Genomic DNA, 19,679 nt, shown 5'->3' with positions numbered 1-19,679 from the left:
GAGGAGTAGTTAGTTGGGCTAAATCTCATATGATTTAGTTTTTGGAAGTGTAGATTTCAAGATACAAAAAAGGATGACTAGGGTTATACAATTTAAAATTCTATGTATAAACTTAGACTGGGAGTCATGAGAACTAAAAAATGTATTCCTAAAGACAGTAGGAAAAAAAGATTTCAATGAGTAGGATAAAATGTGGACTATCTAAAGGGCACATTTTTAAGGGAGTTTATCATCATAGCCATTATTATCATCATCGTCATCATCGCTAGTATTTGTATGACATCTGCTATGTGCCAGGTATTGGAGTAAGTACTTTACATTATTTTCTCACTTGATCCTCACAACAGCCCTGGGAAGTAAGTGCTAATGATACAGTTGAGGAAACTGAAGTAAATAGAAGTTAAGTAATTTGCTTATGGTCCCACTGCTAGTGTTGGGAACTGTTATGTATGGGAGTATTGTGAATTATCTTCACTTGGTGTCCTTGAACACCAGAATCTTATCTTACTAAGTGCCACGGGAGTGGGAGTGAATTAGAGACTGGAAAGGCTTTTAGGCACTGGTGTTTTGGTGAATAAACAAGCACTTGGAGATCTTGATGGAGTACTTATCTCCTTTGTCTTCCTTGTTTTCCGCCCCTCCCATGCTAGCCTGGGGAAGACTGAGGGAGTCCAGAAGTGGGACTCAACATGAATCTGGTTATGGGACTCAACATATGGTGTCCAACAGGGACTAAACATATGGCACTCATAAGGGAAATAAAGGTAGTGTTATCTGAGTAAAATTCATAAGAAGGACATAGAAGCAAGAGAACCAGGCGGCATCCCAGAGAGGAGGACTCTGGAGAAAGTAACAGGTTGATTTGTTACTTAGGGAGCTGATTTTAAACAAAGAGGAACCAGTGAAAGTGAGAAAACAATTAAATATTTAACATCGAGGAGTCAGGGGGAAGTAGAGTCTAGGAGGCAGTGCCGCAGGGGATGCGACTTCTTGCTCAGCAGGAGTCCATACCAGCCATGAACAGGATGCGGAGGACCTGCTTGATGCTCCTTTTGGTCTCCGCTGCTGGCTGACTGCTCTATGCGGGTTAAGCACGATCCAAACCCCTAAATCTAAGGTCAACTTCAGAGACATCTCGTTGTTGCTGCAGACCCCGATGCAGACTTTGACACAGACCCTGACAACGAATTGTACTCCAGAAGCCACAACAAGTCTCATCAGCCTATAGCCCGCTGCAACTTAGCTTGGGTACCACAGGGCTGTGAATGGAACACTAGCTGTGCTTCCTCTGTGGAGAGAGAAAGTGCCGCATGCTATTGGACAGTTTCTGATGGTGAAGGCTACTGTTCACAAGTAGCAACTCCAGGTTGGACTGGTGTTAAAAGCTTTGGTGATTTCAAAGGCTCTCTCTCATTCTCTGCCTTTCCCACCCTCTGCAGAGGGAGGGGGGAGGGAGAAGGAAAATCTTTCTTTTTGGAACTTCAAAATTCAAACCCATGTCTCCAAAAACTTATTTTAGAAATCAAGGGACCCCCACGCCTTCTTCCTAGTTTAGGGAAGAGGGGGAATATGTTGGATAATGACTACGTTTTTCATAGGTTATTGATAGGGAAGCTTTTTGGTTTAATTAATTAAGAAAAAGGTGAAGAAGTTTTTTTCTGGCAGGCATTGGGAAATTTAGATTTTGTGGCTATTCATTGGGAAGCTTTGTGGTTCAATTAGTTTAGACAAAGGGGGAAGAAGACTTTTTTCTGGGGTTAGGAAATCTAGATCTTGAAGCCTGTTCCTATGACTTGTATTGCTTAATTGGTGTGTCGTGTATATGTGTATTTAATCATCAATAGGATGTTTTTTACATCTCTCCACTTGGCTGGAGAGGTGGGAAATCATTTCTATATTTTGAGATTTTTGGTGCCAGGCAGGGTATCCAATAATCTCACTTTGATAAATTTGAAATACAAAAGAGTTGTTTTCTGTGTTGAGAGTGTTAGTGTCTAAACTCTAAAATAGTAGGTAAAATTAAAAGCTACTCCTTTTAGTTTAGATTTTGAATTTGATTGCTTTGAAAGGTATTTTTGTTGTCAAAAGAAAAAGCTTTGTAATCTTTGATTGTAAATTGGAGATAAAAGGTATTTCAAGGAATTTGGGAATATTGACTTTTACTATTGTTTAATTGACATTTTTAATACTATTTTTGAACTTTTGTTTATAATCCATGTGGAATTCATTATATAAAAATTTTGTTTCAAAAACAAGAAGGGAGATATGTTGGGAACCATTGTGTATGACAGTATTGTGAATTATCTTCACCTGGTGCCCTTGAACACAAGAATCTTATCTTACTAAGTGCCATAGAAGTGGGAGTGGATTAGAGACTGGAAAGGTATTTAGGTACTAGTGTTTTGGTGAATAAAGGGAGCACTTGGAGATCTTGATGGAGTACTTATCTCCTTTGTCTTCCTTGTCTCCCAGGGAATCCATAACTGGGACTCAACATAAGAGTCCAGGAAGGAGACTCTACATGCTAGTAAGCATCTGTGTCAGAATTTGAACTGAGGTCTTCCTGACTCCAGGCCTAGTGCTCTATCTACTGTGCCACGTTGACCAACTTTGATATTTTAAAATACATATACAGAAGATAAAATCAATATGAATGGAGGATGAGTACAAAAGCACTGGTTAGTTTTTGATTAGTGTTAAGTATGTTTAAATTCAAGATAAAGTGAGGCAGGTGAAAGAATTTTTTTAAAGATGTTTATTTTTGTTTTTATCTTTCATTTATTTTCAAAAGTCCTATTAGGGAAAAGAATATGATCAAAATGAAAGGTGCAGAGTCACCATGGAATAGATGAAACAAAGATAACTAAGATGGAGAGAAGGACTTTTCGTTAAAATCTTACTTTGCTTTTTATTTCTCTGCCAAGGTGAAAAATTTTGGGATTAGAAAGGCTGATTTGGGATTAGAAAACACTGATAGGAATTGGATAATCCAAGTAAGTAGGGAGATAGCACCTATGTATGTTTAATGAATTTAATTTATTAGTCAAATGACTTACCTAAAGATTTTAAGTTGCTGCCAATAATTTTCAACAGACTTTGAAGAACACACCAGGTCCTTCAAGATTGAAGAGGTAGAAATATTATACCACTATTAAAATGAAGATAATAAAGTCTGCAAAATAGGAGTCAGTGAGCTCAGGTGCAGTTGTTGGGGAAAATTTTAGAATATTAACCATTATAGAGATAGTGAATATTTAATAGTAACCAGAATGACTTTCAGAAAATGTCCTATCAGATCATTTCATAATCTGCTATATCAATGGGATGTTGTTGCTTTAGATTGTGTAGCTAGGTAGCACAGAGGGTAGAGCACTGACATTGAGTCCAGAGGACAGGAGTTTGAATCCAGCTTCAGACACTTGACACTTACTAACTGTGTGACCTTGGGCAAGTAACTTAACCCTCTCATGAAGGTCCATCTCCTGTTGTCCTGATCCATATCTGGCCACTGGACCCAGATAACTCTGGAGGAGAAAGTGAGGTTGGTGACTTAGCATAGCACCCCTCTCACACTCAAATTCAAATCATGTGCTTGTCATGGTATCACTTTCCTGATGTCATGGTCTTCTTCAAGAATGAAGGATGTTCAAAGAATAGACATTTTCAAATGAAGAAATTAAAGGTATGTATAATCATATGAAAAAATGCTCCAAATCATTATTGATTAGAGAAATATAAATTAAAACAAGCATGAAATATGACCTAACACCTATCAAAGGAAAAATGATCAATCTTGGAGAGGTTGTGGGAGGATCGGGACATTGCTGCATTGCTGGTGGAGTTGTGAAATGATCCAAACATTCTGGAGAGCAATATGGAACTGTGCCCAAAGAGCAATAAAAATGTTCATTCCCTTTGATCCAGCAATTCTAATTCTAGGTCCATATCCAGAAAAAATCATAAAAATCATAAAAAGGTCATAAAAATCCCACATGTTCCAAAATATTCATAGCAGCCCTTTTTGCAGTGGGAAAGAATTGGAAATTGAGGGGATGCCCATCAATTGGGGAATGACTAAACAAGTTATGGTACAAAAATACTATGGAATATTATATTTCTCAAAGAAACCATAAATGGTTGGACTCTAGAGAAGCATGAAATGAGTTGCAGGATCTGATGTTTTGTGAAGGGAGCAGGACCAAGAGAATAATGTATACATTAACAACAACATTGTATGATGATCAACATTGATGGAAGCAGCTCCTCTCAGCAGTTCAGAGAGCTAGGACAACCCTATTAAACTGGCTATGGACAATCCAGAGGAAGAAAAACAAAACATAACAAAACAATACAAAATTAAAAAAAAACCCTTCAGAGTCTGATGAACACTATAAAAATTAACCTTTAATCCTACTTCTTCATACCAAAATGACTAATCTGTAAACATGTTTATCAAAATATTTATGTACAATATTAAACTGCTACTGAGGGGAAGGATGTAGAAAGGGAGGGTGGAAGGAAATTTTGTAACTTAAAAATATATATATGCATATGGATGAATGTTGACAAAATTTTTAAAAAAGAATGAAGGACATACATCAACAAAATCTCAAATTGTGCAGCAAAACATTTGATAAGACATGAGGTTGTTTTTATGGAAAAGATGAAGAGGTGTATTAGGCTATAATAGAATAATTCAGTAGATTTAGAATGGCCTTAATAGCTAGGACCAAAGAGAAATAATTATTAGTTTTATAGCAATTTGGAAAGGGGTCTTTAGTGTATTTGCTCATAGATCAAGGAGCTTTCAATAGTGGTAACTGGGTGATTCAAACAAGGCTTTGGGGAAAGGTGATTATTACTGTTTCCTCTCATCCATTTCAAGATACTCATATTTCCCTAACTTTTCTCCTATTAGAATCAGGTATGTAGGGATCTAGTAAATTCAGCTCATAATTTTATGTAAATGAATGATGATTGTATGATTTCTTCTATATGATGAGGAAAAAAGAAGTGACTAATTGTAAGTTTTGAGATAAAAATGATGATGTGAGGATAGAATTTAAACAACAATTTTATTCCTCAGGGGAAAATGTCATAAAACATATTTTAAAACAAACATTTTAAGACAATTTCATTTGGTGAGGGTTGTGGGGTGGGGGGAGTTTGACTTGGGAGTGGAAAAATTCAGCAAAACTGGAACATTTTGAGGTCCCTTAGGCTGCCCCATTTTACAATAGGAACATGACAGTATAGAACCTGAGAGGAACTCCTCAATAATGAAGTTATTTGTGAAAGAGGTATATTATCTGGTCATTTTCTAATTTAACTAGTTATTCTTTTTTGTAACTCAGTCACATCTATAGTGCTGAAGGGGTAAAATTTTTGTCATTACTCCATAATTTTTGTATCTTTGGGAAAAGCACCAATTTCCCTGCCCTAGTTCTGCCTCTTGTATGTGATGGGTTATTTAGGGAGAATTTTATGTGTCTCTAGGATTACTTGTGTTGCATATACTACTTGTGGCTACAAACCTCTGCCCTGAAAGCTCCACCTGTTTTATGCCAGAGTGGTCTATCTACTTCCGTTTTAAAATAATTCATAGTTTAAAGATTTATGTAAGCAATCAGTTGACTCTGGTTCTGCTTTCAAGTAATTCTAGTTAAACATTGAACTTCCCTATTTTTCAACTGAACTCCTAGCATGTGATTTCTAAGTAAATGATGAAGCTGCTCAAATGCAATTGTTTTCTCTCAAAGTCAAATAACTTTGCTGGCATAACCTATCTAATGGAGCAGAAAGAAAGATAGGCACAGGAATCTTGTAATTCTTTAGAGTGTCTACTTTTCACTGATCTGGATTTACATTTCTTTTTCTTCCTCAAAGAACCTGAGTGATGGAATTTCCCTACATTGTAAGGCTGGATAATTTTTAAGGGTTTACATAATCATGTGAATTTTTTTCTTTTTTAAATACTGATTAAATAGTTGAGAATATTTAGAACTGCTTAATTTTCCCCTCTTTACATTCTTAAAATAAAGGTAATTTACAGATTATCTATTAAATGCTTTTTTTTTTTTACCATTGTAAGATTTACAGGAAGGCCTCAAATTCCAAGTAGGAAAATAATCACTAAAACACTAATAATCATCAACAAAACAGGGAGAAAATGGTGTGCAGGTCCTCCTTGAGAGACAAAATAAAGGAGTTAGTAAGTTTGGTTTCATTCATTATTGCCCAAAGGCAATAAAACCATTTCATAATAATTTTGCCTTATGGTGCTCACAGTAAACATAAAAAGACTTTGAAGATAATTGTAGCTTATGTGACAATATTTGTTCTATAACATAAATACAGGGATATTCTATGAGAAACTTGATAAAGTCCTCTCCACCAAGTCATTGTTGCTAATTGACTTTGATATGAAGGGGAAAATAAGAGATGGCAAAAAATGTTCTGGAAAATGTGATTCAGTAATTAAGAAGTAAAAGAGGTAAAGTCTAGTGAAAGTACTCATAAGTTTCATGTCAAAGATCTTGAATATTCTTTTTAATGAAGAAAGTCATAGGAATTTGGACTTGAAAAGCTATATTCTTTAGTACAAAACTAAAACTGATCGGAAAACTACTATATACTAATATGAGAATTATTTCTAAATTATCTCTTTGTAGTCAAAAAAAAGCAGAAAGTATTTGTTGGAACAAATGTTAAAACCCATGCCAAAATAGAAAAAAATAATTTGAGAAAAATGTAATAAGCAAATTTATACAAATTCCTTCTTGATGTAGTCGAACAAACTATTGACATTAAAAAAATCAAAATTAATAACAAAGACTTTCAATATTTCCCATAGACATTTAAAAACAGTAAGCAATCATCACAAGGTCAAAAGAATTCAGAAACCAACTTAGTTAGCAAATAGTTGATTTCTTTTCCAAGAAAGAGATATAAAAAACCAAAATTTTTTTTTAAAATATAAGAAGCTTTAAAAATAATGATTTATTTTCCCATGACTATAAGAATCTTGTTGTGAAAATAGACATAAAACCCTCTCCCCCACCCAAAGAAGATTGAGAAACCTCAAGAGAAATGAAGTTGAGAGTATTTCAGTCTGTGTTCAGATAGCTTTGGCTCTGACTCTGGGATGGATTGCATTCTTTATCATAAGTCCATCAGAGAAGTTGCTTCAATGTTAGTTTCCCACAGTTGCTATTGTTAACTGTAATTCCTTCCATTCTATTCCTCCCTACTCCTATTTATTTTGTTCTCTCTCTCACCTTTCTCCCTGTCCCTCCTCAGACATGTGTTGTATCTGACTACAATCTCCCACAAGCATCCCTCTCTTCATCGCCTCTAAATCTTTCCTCTCCCTGAACATCTTCTCCCATCCCTTTCCTCTCTTTTATCCTCTATGGTAAGATTGAATTCTATACCCTATTGAATATGTATATTATTTCCTTTCTGAACCATTTCTGATGAGAATGAAGGCTCGCTCATTCCCCCTTTATATTGTTTTTCTTCCTCTGGTTGGGGATAATATAGCCCATAACCAGTCAAATACAGTTGTTCTAGCTCTCTGGACTGCTGAGAGGAGAGGAGCTGCTTCAATCAAGGTTGTTCATCTCACAATGTTGTTGTTAATGTGTACATGCCTAAATTACTACCAAAGAAAGCAAATGGTTGACAAATGAACATTTTCCAAACTATGACATGAAGTTAATAGGTAGTTCATTAATACAGATGTGCTGGGCAGGCCTTGAAGATGAACAGTAAACTGATCCCAGAAATGACAATGAAGAAGGACGGGATTTCATACAGGAAATTATACAGTCTTTTACTAAGATGTAAATGCTCACAATGAAAATTCAACTAAGGATACCCATGAGCCAGTTTGAGATGGTTGCTTTATATTCCAGGCTATATATGTAAGCATTATCTTCCCCAGTTAGGCTGAAAACTCCTTAAAGGAATAAGCTTCTTGTATAACCAGACTATAGAAAAGTGCTTGCTAATTAAGTGACTTGGCCAAATAAGGTCATATAGTAAATCAATGACATAGCAAGGTCTAGAAAGCAGATCTCCTAAGGTCAATCCTCTTTTTTTTCATAGAACTAGTATTAAATAAAAATACTAAATTTGCTAAAATTTAGTTTGCTAAAATAAACATTTTAAACACTTTTGAAAAGGGATAATGTACAAGATGGATCTTTGACATCTTTTTTGATATTTGTTCCAGAGTTTGTATATTATTGGTTCAATCTAATATGTTTATTGTTATGGGAACAACATTTAAATATTTTTTAAAAATTTCCAATTGCATGTTATTTATTATAAAATTTTTAATTTTGCAAAAATTTTTTTAAAAATTTGAGATCCAAATTCCAAATATTCTTCCTCCCTCCTTGAAAAGACAATTTTATATTGATTATCCATGTGAAGTCCTGAAAAACTTATTAGTCGTATTGCAAAAGAAAACATAGAATAAAAAAATAAAAATAAAGAGTAAAAACATTTGCTGAAATCTGAATTCAGAGTTCATCAGTTCTTTCTTTAGAAGTAGAAAACATTTTTCATCATAGGTTCTTTGGAATTGTCAAGGATCATTTTCTTGATTAGAATAGCTAAGTCAGGGGCAGCTAGGTGGAGCAGTGGATAGAGCACAGGATCCTAGAGGAAGGAGAACTTGAGCTCAAATCCAGTCTCAGACACAAAATAATTGCCTAGCTGTGTGACCTTGGGCAAGGCACTTAATCCTACTGCCTTGTAAAAACTAAAAAAAAAAAAAAAGCCCCAAAAGACAAATAGCTAAGTCTTTCACAGTTGATCATCCTCCTTCTTACAATATAGCTGTTACTGTCTGTTTTCCTGCTTCTTCTCACTTAACTTTACATGAGTTCATATACATTTTGAAAGGTTTTCCTGAAACCATCCTGCTCATCATTTCTTGTAGCACAATTGTATTCCATCACAAAAATATTTCACATCTTCATCAATCATTCCACAATTTTGATGGGCATCCCTTTGATTTCCATTTCTTTGCCACTACAAAAACAAGCTGTAATAATTGTTTTTGGATAAATAGGTCCTTTTTCCCCACCTTTCTTTGATCTCTTTGAAGTATAGACTTATGAGTGGTATTGCTGTGTCAAAGTCCTAGTAGTGCAGTTCCAAATTGTTATCTAGAGTAATTGGTTTTTATTCAGTCATTTGTTAACCTTACTCTTCAGGGTTTCTTGTCAACGATACTAGTGATTTTTCCATTTTTCTTTTCCAGGTCATTTTACAGATAAGGGATTAAGGCAAACAGGATTAAGTGACTTGTCTAGGATCATACAGTAGTAAGTGTGATGCCAGATTTGAACTCAGGAAGAGGAATCTTCCTGACTCTGGGCTCAGCAATGAAGCTACTGTGCCTCCTAGCTGCCCACCAGAATAGTTGAATTAGCTTACAATTCAACTAACAGTTCATTAGTGTTCCATTTTTTTTTTACATTCCCTCTAGTATTTGTCATTTCCTTTAGCCATTTAGATTAGCCAATCTAATAGGTATGAGCAGATATCTCAGAGTTGTTGTTTCAATGGCATTTCTCTAATAAGTAGTAATTTAAAGGATTTTTTTCATGTAACTATTGATAGCTTTGATTTCTTCTTATGAAAACTATCTCTTCATTAGACCATCTATCTAATGAGGAATGACATTTTTATAAATTTGACTCAGTTAATTATATCTTTAGGAAATGAAGCTTTCTCAAAGAAACTTGGAGTAAATTTTTCTTCAATTTCCTATTCTCCTAATTATGACGGCATTAGTGTTATTTATGCAAAAACTTTTATGTCATATCTAAATTGTCCAATTTAAAATCCCGTGATACTCTCAATTTCTTGTTTGAACATAAACTCTTCCTTTATCCAAAGATCTGACAAGTACATTTTTCCATGCTCCTTTTACTTATGATATCACCCTTTATGTCTACATCATTTATTCATTTTAACCTTATCTTGGTACACAATGTGAGATGTTGGTCTATGCCTAGTTTCTGCCAAAATATTTTCCAGTTTTTCCAGTCTTTGTCAAATGTTGAGTTCCTACTCCCCCCCCCAACTTGGATCCTTGGGTTTCTCAAACACTAGATTATTTATGGTCATTAGCTATTGTATATTGTGTATCTAATTTATTATATTGTTCCACTGCTCTATTTCTTAGTCAGTACCAGGCTGTTTTGATGCTTAGCATTGTATGCTATAGCTTGAACTCTGGAACTGCCAAGTCTTCTTTCACATATTTTTTAAAAAATTGATTCCTTCGAGATAATTGACTTTTTGTCTTCCAGTTGCATATTGTTGCTATTTTTCTCTCTGTAAAATAGTTCTTTGGTAGTTTGGTTGGTATGGCACTGAACAAGTGAAGGTGGGTAGAATTGTCATTTTTATTCTATTGACTTGGCTTACCCATGAATAATCAATATTTCTCCAGTTGTTTAGATCTTTCTTTCCTTCTATTGTATTTTTTTTTATTGTGTTCTTACAATCCATGTGTTTGTTTTGGCGGGTATACTCCCAAGTATTTTATATTATCTGCAGTTATTTTAAATGGAATTTCTTTTTCAATGTCTTGCTGCTGGATTTTCTTGGTAGTATACAGAAATGCTGATGATTTACAGGGATTTATTTTATACACTACAACTTTCCTAAAGTTGATGATTGTTTCTTTTAGTTTTTTTAGGTTATATTTTAGGGTTCTTTAGGTATATCATCTACAAAGAAGGAAATTATTTCTTCATTGTCTATTTTTAATTTTTTTCAAATATTTAGCTAAAGCTAACATTTTTAGTACAATATTGAATAATAGTGGTGACATCTGCCAATGGACTTCCTTGTTTCACTTCTGATCTTATTGGGAAGGCTTCAAGTTTATCTCTTTTACAGAAAATGCTTTTTCTTGTTGTTAGATAGACATGTTAGATTTTTAAAAAAATTTTAAACTTTTTTTTAAATTTTAAGGCAATGGGGTTAAGTGACTTGCCCAAGGTCATACAGCTAGGTAATTATTAAGTATCTGAGGTCAGATTTGAACTCAGGTATTCCTGACTTCAGGGCCAGTGCTCTATCTACTGCACCACCTAGCTGCCCCTACATTTTATCTTTTTAAGAAAGATCTCATTGATTCCTATGCTTGTTAATGTTTTTTTTTCTTAAATAGGAATGGGTGTTGTATTTTGCCAAATGCTTTTTCTGTATCTATTGAAATATTCTTATAATTTTTGGGTTTTTTTATTGATATGGTCAATTATGCTACAATGATGTTGCCAATATTCCTGGTGTAAATTCCACCTGATATAATGTATGATTTTTGTGATATGTTATGTTAATGTGGTAGCTACTAAAGATCATGTGATTCTGATTCTGGATCCATAATATTTGAAGGTTTTTTTGCTGTTAGAAGTATTTTCTTTTTGACCTCTGGAATTCTCACCCAGGTCCATCTCCAGTCTTCCTGATTTATATCTGGCCATTGGACCCAGGTGGCTCTGGAGGAGAGAGTGGGGCTGGTGACTTAGCACAGCATCCTTCACTCACATCCAATTTATGCACTTGTCATTACATCACCTCCCTGATGTCATAGTGTTCTTTAAGAACAAAGGACAAGCCTCATCATCAGGCATTTTTTTCCCTGCTGTTTTTGGAGGAAGTTGTGTGGGTTTGGAAGTTCTCAGTGCTTCTGAGGTGGTGTGATCTGGGGAGAGGTGAAGTCACTGTTCTCTTGTTTTCCATTCTGGTCCTTACCTGAAAGGACCCCTGAAGCCATGGGATTGTTATCAATACTGCTTCTTAGGGTACCTCTTGGGGCCACAAACTATTCCTCAAAGTCCCTGATCCTTCTAGGCTAGAAGTGCTCTGTCCCTCTGGGGTCTCTTTCTCTCTCTCTCTGTCGTCTCTCTCTGTCTTTCTCTCTGTCTCTCTCTCTCTGTCGTCTCTCTCTGTCGTCTCTCTCTGTCTCTCTCTCTGTCTCTCTCTCTCTGTCTCTCTCTCTGTCTTTCTGTCTATCTCTCTGTCTCTCTCTCTGTCTCTCTGTCTCTGTCTCTCTCTCTGTCTCTCTCTGTCTCTGTCTCTCTCTGTCTCTGTCTCTCTGTCTCTGTCTCACTCTGTCTCTCTCTGTCTCTGTCTCTGTCTGTCTCTGTCTGTCTCTGTCTCTCTGTCTCTCTGTCTCTGTCTCTCTCTCTCTGTCTCTCTGTCTCTGTCTCACTCTGTCTCTCTCTGTCTCTCTCTGTCTCTGTCTCTCTCTGTCTCTGTCTCTCTCTGTCTCTGTCTCTCTCTCTGTCTCTCTGTCTCTGTCTCTCTCTCTCTGTCTCTCTCTCTCTGTCTCTCTCTGTCTGTCTCTCTCTGTCTCTCTGTCTCTCTGTCTCTGTCTCTCTCTGTCTCTGTCTCTGTCTCTCTCTGTCTCTGTCTCTCTCTGTCTCTGTCTCTCTCTGTCTCTCTGTCTCTTTGTCTCTCTGTCTCTGTCTCTCTGTCTCTCTGTCTCTCTCTTCTGAAACCCTCTGGGGTCACTTTATTAGTTGTCCCTCACAACATCCCTGTGAGGTAGGAGGAGATCAGACCATCAGACCCCCCCCCCCCCAAATGAAGGGTTAGCCCCAGCCATTCTGGAGGCAGGCACTGTTTTCACTTGGGGTCCAGCCTCTGCTGCCATCAGACCTAGAGCCTCCCACCCTTCTTCTTTTCTCAGCCCCTTGGAGAGACACTCCCGGATGGCTCTCTGAGTTGGCATCTAGAAGTTTGCAATTCTGGGTCATGGTCATGTAGTAGAAATCAGTGGGCTCCACCTTCTGCGCCTTCTGCCTTGGGGTGCTCTTGAGCTTCCTCCTGGGTCGACTGGCTAGGACCAGCTCTGAAATCTCAGGCAAAGCCTCCATGAGTGGGTGCAGGTTCCCCCTCCCCACCAAGGCTGTGGCCTTGTGGGTCTCTTCTCATGCCTTGATCTCATCTATGTTCTGTAGCCACCTGGCCTGCTGCAGTTTCATCTCCTTCTTGGACATCACCTGCACTGGCCCAGATGACATTTCTCATGTCCCAGTCCAGTTTTTTTTTAGGTTTTTTTCAATTCAAATGGGTTTAAGTGACTTGCCCAAGGCCACAGAGCTAGGTAATTGTTAAGTGTCTGAGGCCGGATTTGAACTCAGGTACTCCTGACTCCAGGGTTGGTGCTCTACCCACTGCACAACCTAGTATCCCCTCCAGTCCAGTTTTTGAACCAGCAGCTCCGGGTTGATTGTGGTCCTCACAAAGATGCCCGCGATCACTAGCCCTCAGTTTTGTCCCCTGGCCCAGCTCCACACAGCCACCTCCACAGCCTGCGAGGTCACCGCTGCCCTGGACACCTCTGTCGGGTGCAACCAGGACCAGAGTGCCTCACTTTACCCACCATGCTGAGCCTCCGGGACAGCTGGGCCCATCATTTGCTCATGCCCCTGGAAATGTGTCACTGTTTCTTGACCAAGAGTACTCTTCCCTACCTTTGAATTGTGATCCAGAAGTGGGTATAGATAATGGAGTTGCTAAATGCTAGCACAGGGGTCTTCTTTAATTCCTTTCTGATTCACCTGCCAGGTCCCTTTTCCATCTCTGTCTTGGAAATTCCCAAAGCTGCTTCTGCTTTTGTTGCCTTCACCTAGTCCCACTGCTTGTGTTTTATTCACATGGGACCCAGGTCACCTTCCTCCTTTGTGCTACAGATCTTTCTCTCTCTTTCCAATCTCCTATATTGTCTTGGACTTGAAGAATGTTTTGCTTTGACCTTTTGTTGACTCTTTCCCTCCAGAATTTGATTTGAGGCATTATTTTAAAGTTGTTTTGAGAAATGTTAGAAGAGCTCAACTGAGTTCTTTCTCTACTCTGCCATCTTGGCTGCAACCCCAAAGGACCACGAATATTGTTCTTATATTCAAAAAGGCCTGGATTTGTATTCTAGTTTTATCATTTACTAAATAATTGTACGACTCTGGGCTGGACACAATTTCTTTGAGCCTCAGTTTCCTTATCTGCAAAGTAGGGTTAAAAACATTTACAGCACCCATCTTACAGGCTTGACAAGCTCTTGGATGAGATAATGTATGTGAAAGTGCTTTGTAACTATAAAACACTATTACATAAGCTATTATTTTAGGCCTAAAAGATATCAATCTTACTTGAAAAGCATTTTTTTTCAGTTAGTATGAATGTTGTACAATGATTTTTATGGATTATAAAAATGATATTAATGTGTACCCTTTGAGCTGAATTTGCTGTAAAATTTGGATCAGCATCCAGGGACATTAATTTTACTCAAATCTTGGAAGCACAACTGCTGAACACACCCAGACTCCTATGTACAGACTCATTTTGCACACTATGCACTGTAGTTTTTCCATTTCAAATAGGGGTTAGGCTTGTGTGGTTTATTTGTGCAGATGTTGTCCATACATTAGTGACTGATTTCTCCTATTTTTCTGCTTCCTTTCCATCCAATAGCATGAAAAATTAATCAACCATCCACAGAGCACTAAACGAATGTCCACAGATCCTTCAGGTAGGTACCCATTTTTCCAGGTGGCATTTCATCATTGCAATAGTTTATAGGAGTATTTTCCTTCCTTCCTTCCTTCCTTCCTTCCTTCCTTCCTTCCTTCCTTCCTTCCTTCCTTCCTTCCTTCCTTCCTTCCTTCCTTCCTTCCTCTCTGTCTCTCTCTTTTTCATCAATTGAGATAAATTGACTGATCCAGGGTCACATAGCTAGAAAGTGTCAAATGTGAGGTTAGATTTGAACTCAACTCCTCCTGACTATAGGGCTGATATTCTATCCACTGTGCCACCTTGCTACCCTGACTAGGTTTCTTTCTGGGAAAAATAAATAATAGAAAATGTGTTTTGCAATTAAAAATGTAGAGGGGTTGATTATAAAAATTGCTTTCCACTCAAGGGTGCTGTAAGAATAATATTGATTCATCAGCATAATAAATTCATTGTCCTTTAGGAGATACTTGCACAAATGGAAGATGGAATAATATTTTAAAATATTCCCCTAGTGATAGTGCTATGAAGATGAAATTAAAGTGGTATTAAAAGTTACCAGAAATGTTGATGTTTGCATACATTAGCCAACTTGTAGAACAAATGATTGCTGATTATAGTAAACAAACAATTGCAGTTTGTACTTGAGTGCTGACTGGTAGGTTTTAAATATTAGTGTAGAATAATTATTCCATATACTTGAGATCAGTAACTTTAAAATTCTTTATTTCACTGTGAAATAATAATATTCATTTCAGTGTATAGTTCAATCATAGCTAAGCTGGAAGTTATCACATAATAATTGTGGACACAAGAAGAGAACCAGGAATATTTTTCTACTCCATTTCTGAATGAAAACTTTAATTAATAAAATAACTTATTAGTAAAATAAACTTATTGTTTAGTAATTCACACATACCAAGTAATTGATCTTCAAATGACCTCAGATAAAGTAGATATTTTTATTTTCATGGAATTGTTGTGTTATAATAACAACAATCCCTGTGAGGCAGATTGTATGAGTACTACTTCCCCCATTTTACAGATGAGAAAACAGAGACTAAGAGATGTTTGTTTGTTTTTTTGTTTGTTTAGGTTTTAGCAAGGCAAATGGGGTTAAGTGGCTTGCCCAAGGCCACACAGCTAGGTCATTATTAAGTGTCTGAGACCAGATTTGAACCCAGGTACTCCTGACTCCAGGTGCTTTATCCGCTACACCACCTAGCTGCCCCCAAGACTAAGAGATGTTAAATGATTTTCCCAGGGTCACAGAGCTATTAATAATAGCTAACATTCATTCAGTTTGGACATGTAGTTTCACTGATATGGGTATAGATATTTGCCATTTATTCAGCTTAGTGATTCATTCATTCTTAGAGACTTTCCCGGAGTACTGCCTCTTTATTTGCTACCTTTTATATATGTCTAATTTTCTTAGAAGATAAACTTCTCAGTAGCTGGTTTAAAAGAGGGTGGTACCCGGGATAGTGGTACATAGAGCATGGAGTTCATCTAAAGATTAGGGCAGCTAGGTAGTATAGTAGATAGAGCACTAGCCTTGGAGTCAGGAGAATGGGAGTTTGAATCCAGCCTCAAACAACTGACTTTTATTAGCTGTTTGACCTTGGGCAAGTCACTTAATCCTGACTGCCTCTCGTCCAGGACCATCTCCAATCGTCCAGATTGATTTCTGGCCATTGGATCCAGATGGCTCTGGAGGAGAAACTGAGGCTGGTGACTTAACACAATCACCGCTTGCTCAAATCCAATTCATGTGCTTATCATGGCATCACATCTCTGGTGTCATGGTTTTATTTGATAGTGAAAGACAACCATCAATGACTTTGTCAATGTAGAAAATTCCTGGTAAGAAACCCTCCCCATTAAAACAAATTGAGAGAAATAATATTTGTATGACTTGTCACATAGGGTCACACACTGAATAAGTTTAAGAAGTCTGAAACAGTATACACGTCACCAATTTGCCTCTCCATATATCATATATAGTTAGATATATATAATTCTAAGTCACATAATAAACAGGAATTTTTCTATATAAAAACTCAGGTTTTAATGTATTCTCATTGCTTAAGTTTCGTCTCATACACTTACATACCTACAGAATTTCTCTGAGACTAATCCTGAATCAATATAAAAAGGCCAGAATAGATCATTTCAGCTCTAGTCCCTGGCCCTCAGTGCTGCTGTTAAATCTGTAAATCTTTCTCCTTTAACATCAGTTGGAAGAAAATTTGCTGCCAGGGAGTTATTGTATGGCTAGCACATAAATAAAATTCATCATGGGGAAAAGATTTTTTTTTTAAAAACATAAAAGCTCCCTCAATATATGGCACCAGGAACATTTGAAACTTGGCAGTTTCAGTGAATCAGACACCCTTGAACAGTTGTTGAAATATTACAAACTGTCTCTTGGGTTGCATTAAATCTTCCTCAGGCTCTGAAGGCAGAGCTTGCATTTTCACTAAAGAGATGTGGAAAACCAGATAAACATGTCACTTAAGAATAGGTATCAGCTTGATCTTTGATAACCATAATGAGTGTTAAATGTCGGCCTCATAGAAGCCCTTTGGGAAAACTTGCTGTACTGGCTGGCTGAGGAGCTGTCTGAAGAAAATGCAGCATCACTTGCTGCATCCCTCCCTCTGAGGAGAAGCACTATTCAACTTGTCAAACTGAAGAATCCTGATAATCTCACTGAGCAGATCTATGAATTTCTTTCCTTCTGGAAGAAAACCCTTCCAACATCAGTTGATAAACAACGACTTCTATCTCGGCATCTCCGAAAGACTGGCAGGAGTGATCTTTCAGAAGAGTTCAAATATAAGTGGGAGAATAAGGTATTCTCAGAGTTTCAGGTGGAGTCAGATGTGGAGGAGTAAAGCCTTGGTTTTCTATTTCTTTCCCCTTAGGGAAAAATGCTAATGTAAATCTCTTGGAGAGAGTTTCCGTCAAAAGCATATTAGCAGTTTCCATTTAAAATAACTGACAGTTAATTTAGTTGAAAGATGAGCTATTAAAATCAATTAAGAAAAACAGAAGGACTAATCAGACAATAAAAGGAAATTCATAGAGTTGAGTACTTACTTCTTCATGGTTCAGCAATTCATGTTCAGCAAACTTAATTCTCTCTGGTATGCCCAATTTACCAGCTTCAGTCAATGTTCCCCACTTAGATTTCAATGGCTTTTATTGTTTCCCAAATTTATAATTTTAGGACTGAAATGTAAATGGTATTATGTGACAAATGACTCACTGTTTAGTTGTATTGCATGGAATGAAACTAGTTTATCATGAGGTCTAGATACCAAATCACCACTTCAACTTCCATAAGATGTCACATAGACATAGTTATACACACTGTAGCATCTGGATTAGATATTCTTGTCACAGATATTTGAAGAAATAGACGTGCTACAAAAAGCTAATTTTGATATTTATAAACATAGGAAACTTCACATGTTTAAATCTACACATTTAGAATTTATATTCAGTTAGAGTTAGGCTGATCTGAAACTTTCCTTTTCACTATCTATGAAAAGTAGGATTGTTAAAACAATAAATGAGCTAGGAAGGATTCTAAGAACCTTTTGAGCTATTTAAGAAAACTAGCCAATTCAAAAATTAATCTTTTGCACTCAAATAATCAATTATTATTCATGGAATATTCATGAGATAAGCATGGCATAGGGATAGAATGTTGGTCTCCGCACCAGGAAGACTTGTGTTCATGTATCTTTTTTCAAATATATATATATATATATATATATATATATATATATATATATATGTATGTATATATGTATATATACATATATATATATACATATTGTCTGTCACACTTAACCTTTTAGAGATTTAGTCAGCGCTCTAAAACTATAAATTGCAGAGAAAGTGCCTGTTGTATTGGTAGAGAGAGAGAGAGTTTCTTTAAGTGAGAGTAACCTGTATTAGAAAAATCATAGGGTCTTATATTATTCCTAAAGATATATCCTTAAGGGCAATGAATCTCAAGTCTCTTCATTAAATGAGATTCATTGCTTTCTACACAGAAAAACTACTTTGAAATACTTTGTTCTAGGGAGAAGAATAAATGTTTCCATAGAACTTCCTACATGTCAAATAGTATGCTAATTGCTTTTAACAAATATTATCTCATTTGATTCATACAACAACACTGGAAAGAAGGTTATATTTCTATTTTAATTTTATGGTTGAAAAAACTGAGGCAAGAAGAAGTTAAGTGACTTAACAGGACCACCTAAGCTAGACAATTTTGATTTGAACTAATTTTTCTGACTGTACACTCAGTGTTCTACACAATCCACCACCTAGCCTTCAAGTACTGAATATATTTGAAAAACACAAATTTGCAGTTTCTTATAAATAATTTGTCATTCAGACACCACCTGAATTGTGCCAGTCCACATTATTGATGTTTTCTAAAGGCTTAAAGAGACCATGTCTTTTATAAACTTTGTACCTATCTCTATACCCATGAATGTTCTGCACAGCCTTGATCTTTCAGAAGTGTTTGTTGAATAAATAATGAATGATGGTAAATAAATGTTTAGTTTCCAAACACATGTATTCCTTCTTTTGCATATATTGCTGTGTTAAAGAACAATTTTTAAAAACTTTTTTTTAAAATAAAAGAAGCAAAATTCTAATTTGTATGTATTCCTAAAAAAGAGAAAAATGATATATTTTTTATGTGTATTGCTTATCACTTAACCTCTTATTATCTTGCTCATCTCTCTATGATTTTAAGTTGCTCAGAAAGTTAGCAACTATCAATTTTGGATTGGCAGAGAAGTTTTCTAATGTTTTTGAAATCACTACTGAATAAAAAAGATAAATGATTTAAATCTAAACCCAAGAAGGGGATCAATAGTTCTAGGAAACCATAAATAACCAGAGAGTAATATATTCTATGTAAAAAAAATGATATAGATAAAATATTTCTCATTACTTGCCTTCTCAAGGAGGTATAAAGGGAAGGAAGGAATCAGAGAAAGACATATACAGAGAGAATTTGGAATATAAATTTTAAAAAAGTGTTAAAAGTCATTACATGAGGGGCAGCTAGGTGGCGCAGTGGATAGAGCACTGACCCT

General features: G+C 36.3%; 1 protein-coding gene across 1 annotated transcript in view; it reads left to right on the top strand.

Moving 5' to 3' along the window:
• Window positions 1-18,268, top strand: part of DTHD1 (death domain containing 1) — a 70,244-nt gene extending 51,976 nt beyond the window's left edge. Inside the window, exons 9-10 of the mRNA XM_074229648.1 lie at window positions 14,506-14,563; window positions 17,125-18,268. Coding sequence (XP_074085749.1) covers window positions 14,506-14,563; window positions 17,125-17,444 — 378 coding nt within the window. The 3' untranslated portion in view covers window positions 17,445-18,268. The remainder of the gene's footprint in view (window positions 1-14,505; window positions 14,564-17,124) is intronic.
• The last annotated feature ends 1,411 nt before the right edge of the window (window positions 18,269-19,679 follow it).

This window comes from Macrotis lagotis, chromosome 3 (genome assembly GCF_037893015.1).
Source record: "Macrotis lagotis isolate mMagLag1 chromosome 3, bilby.v1.9.chrom.fasta, whole genome shotgun sequence".
Lineage (NCBI taxonomy): Eukaryota > Metazoa > Chordata > Mammalia > Peramelemorphia > Peramelidae > Macrotis > Macrotis lagotis.
Note: the sequence above shows the minus strand (reverse complement) of the source record. Positions and strands in the feature narration are given on the sequence as shown.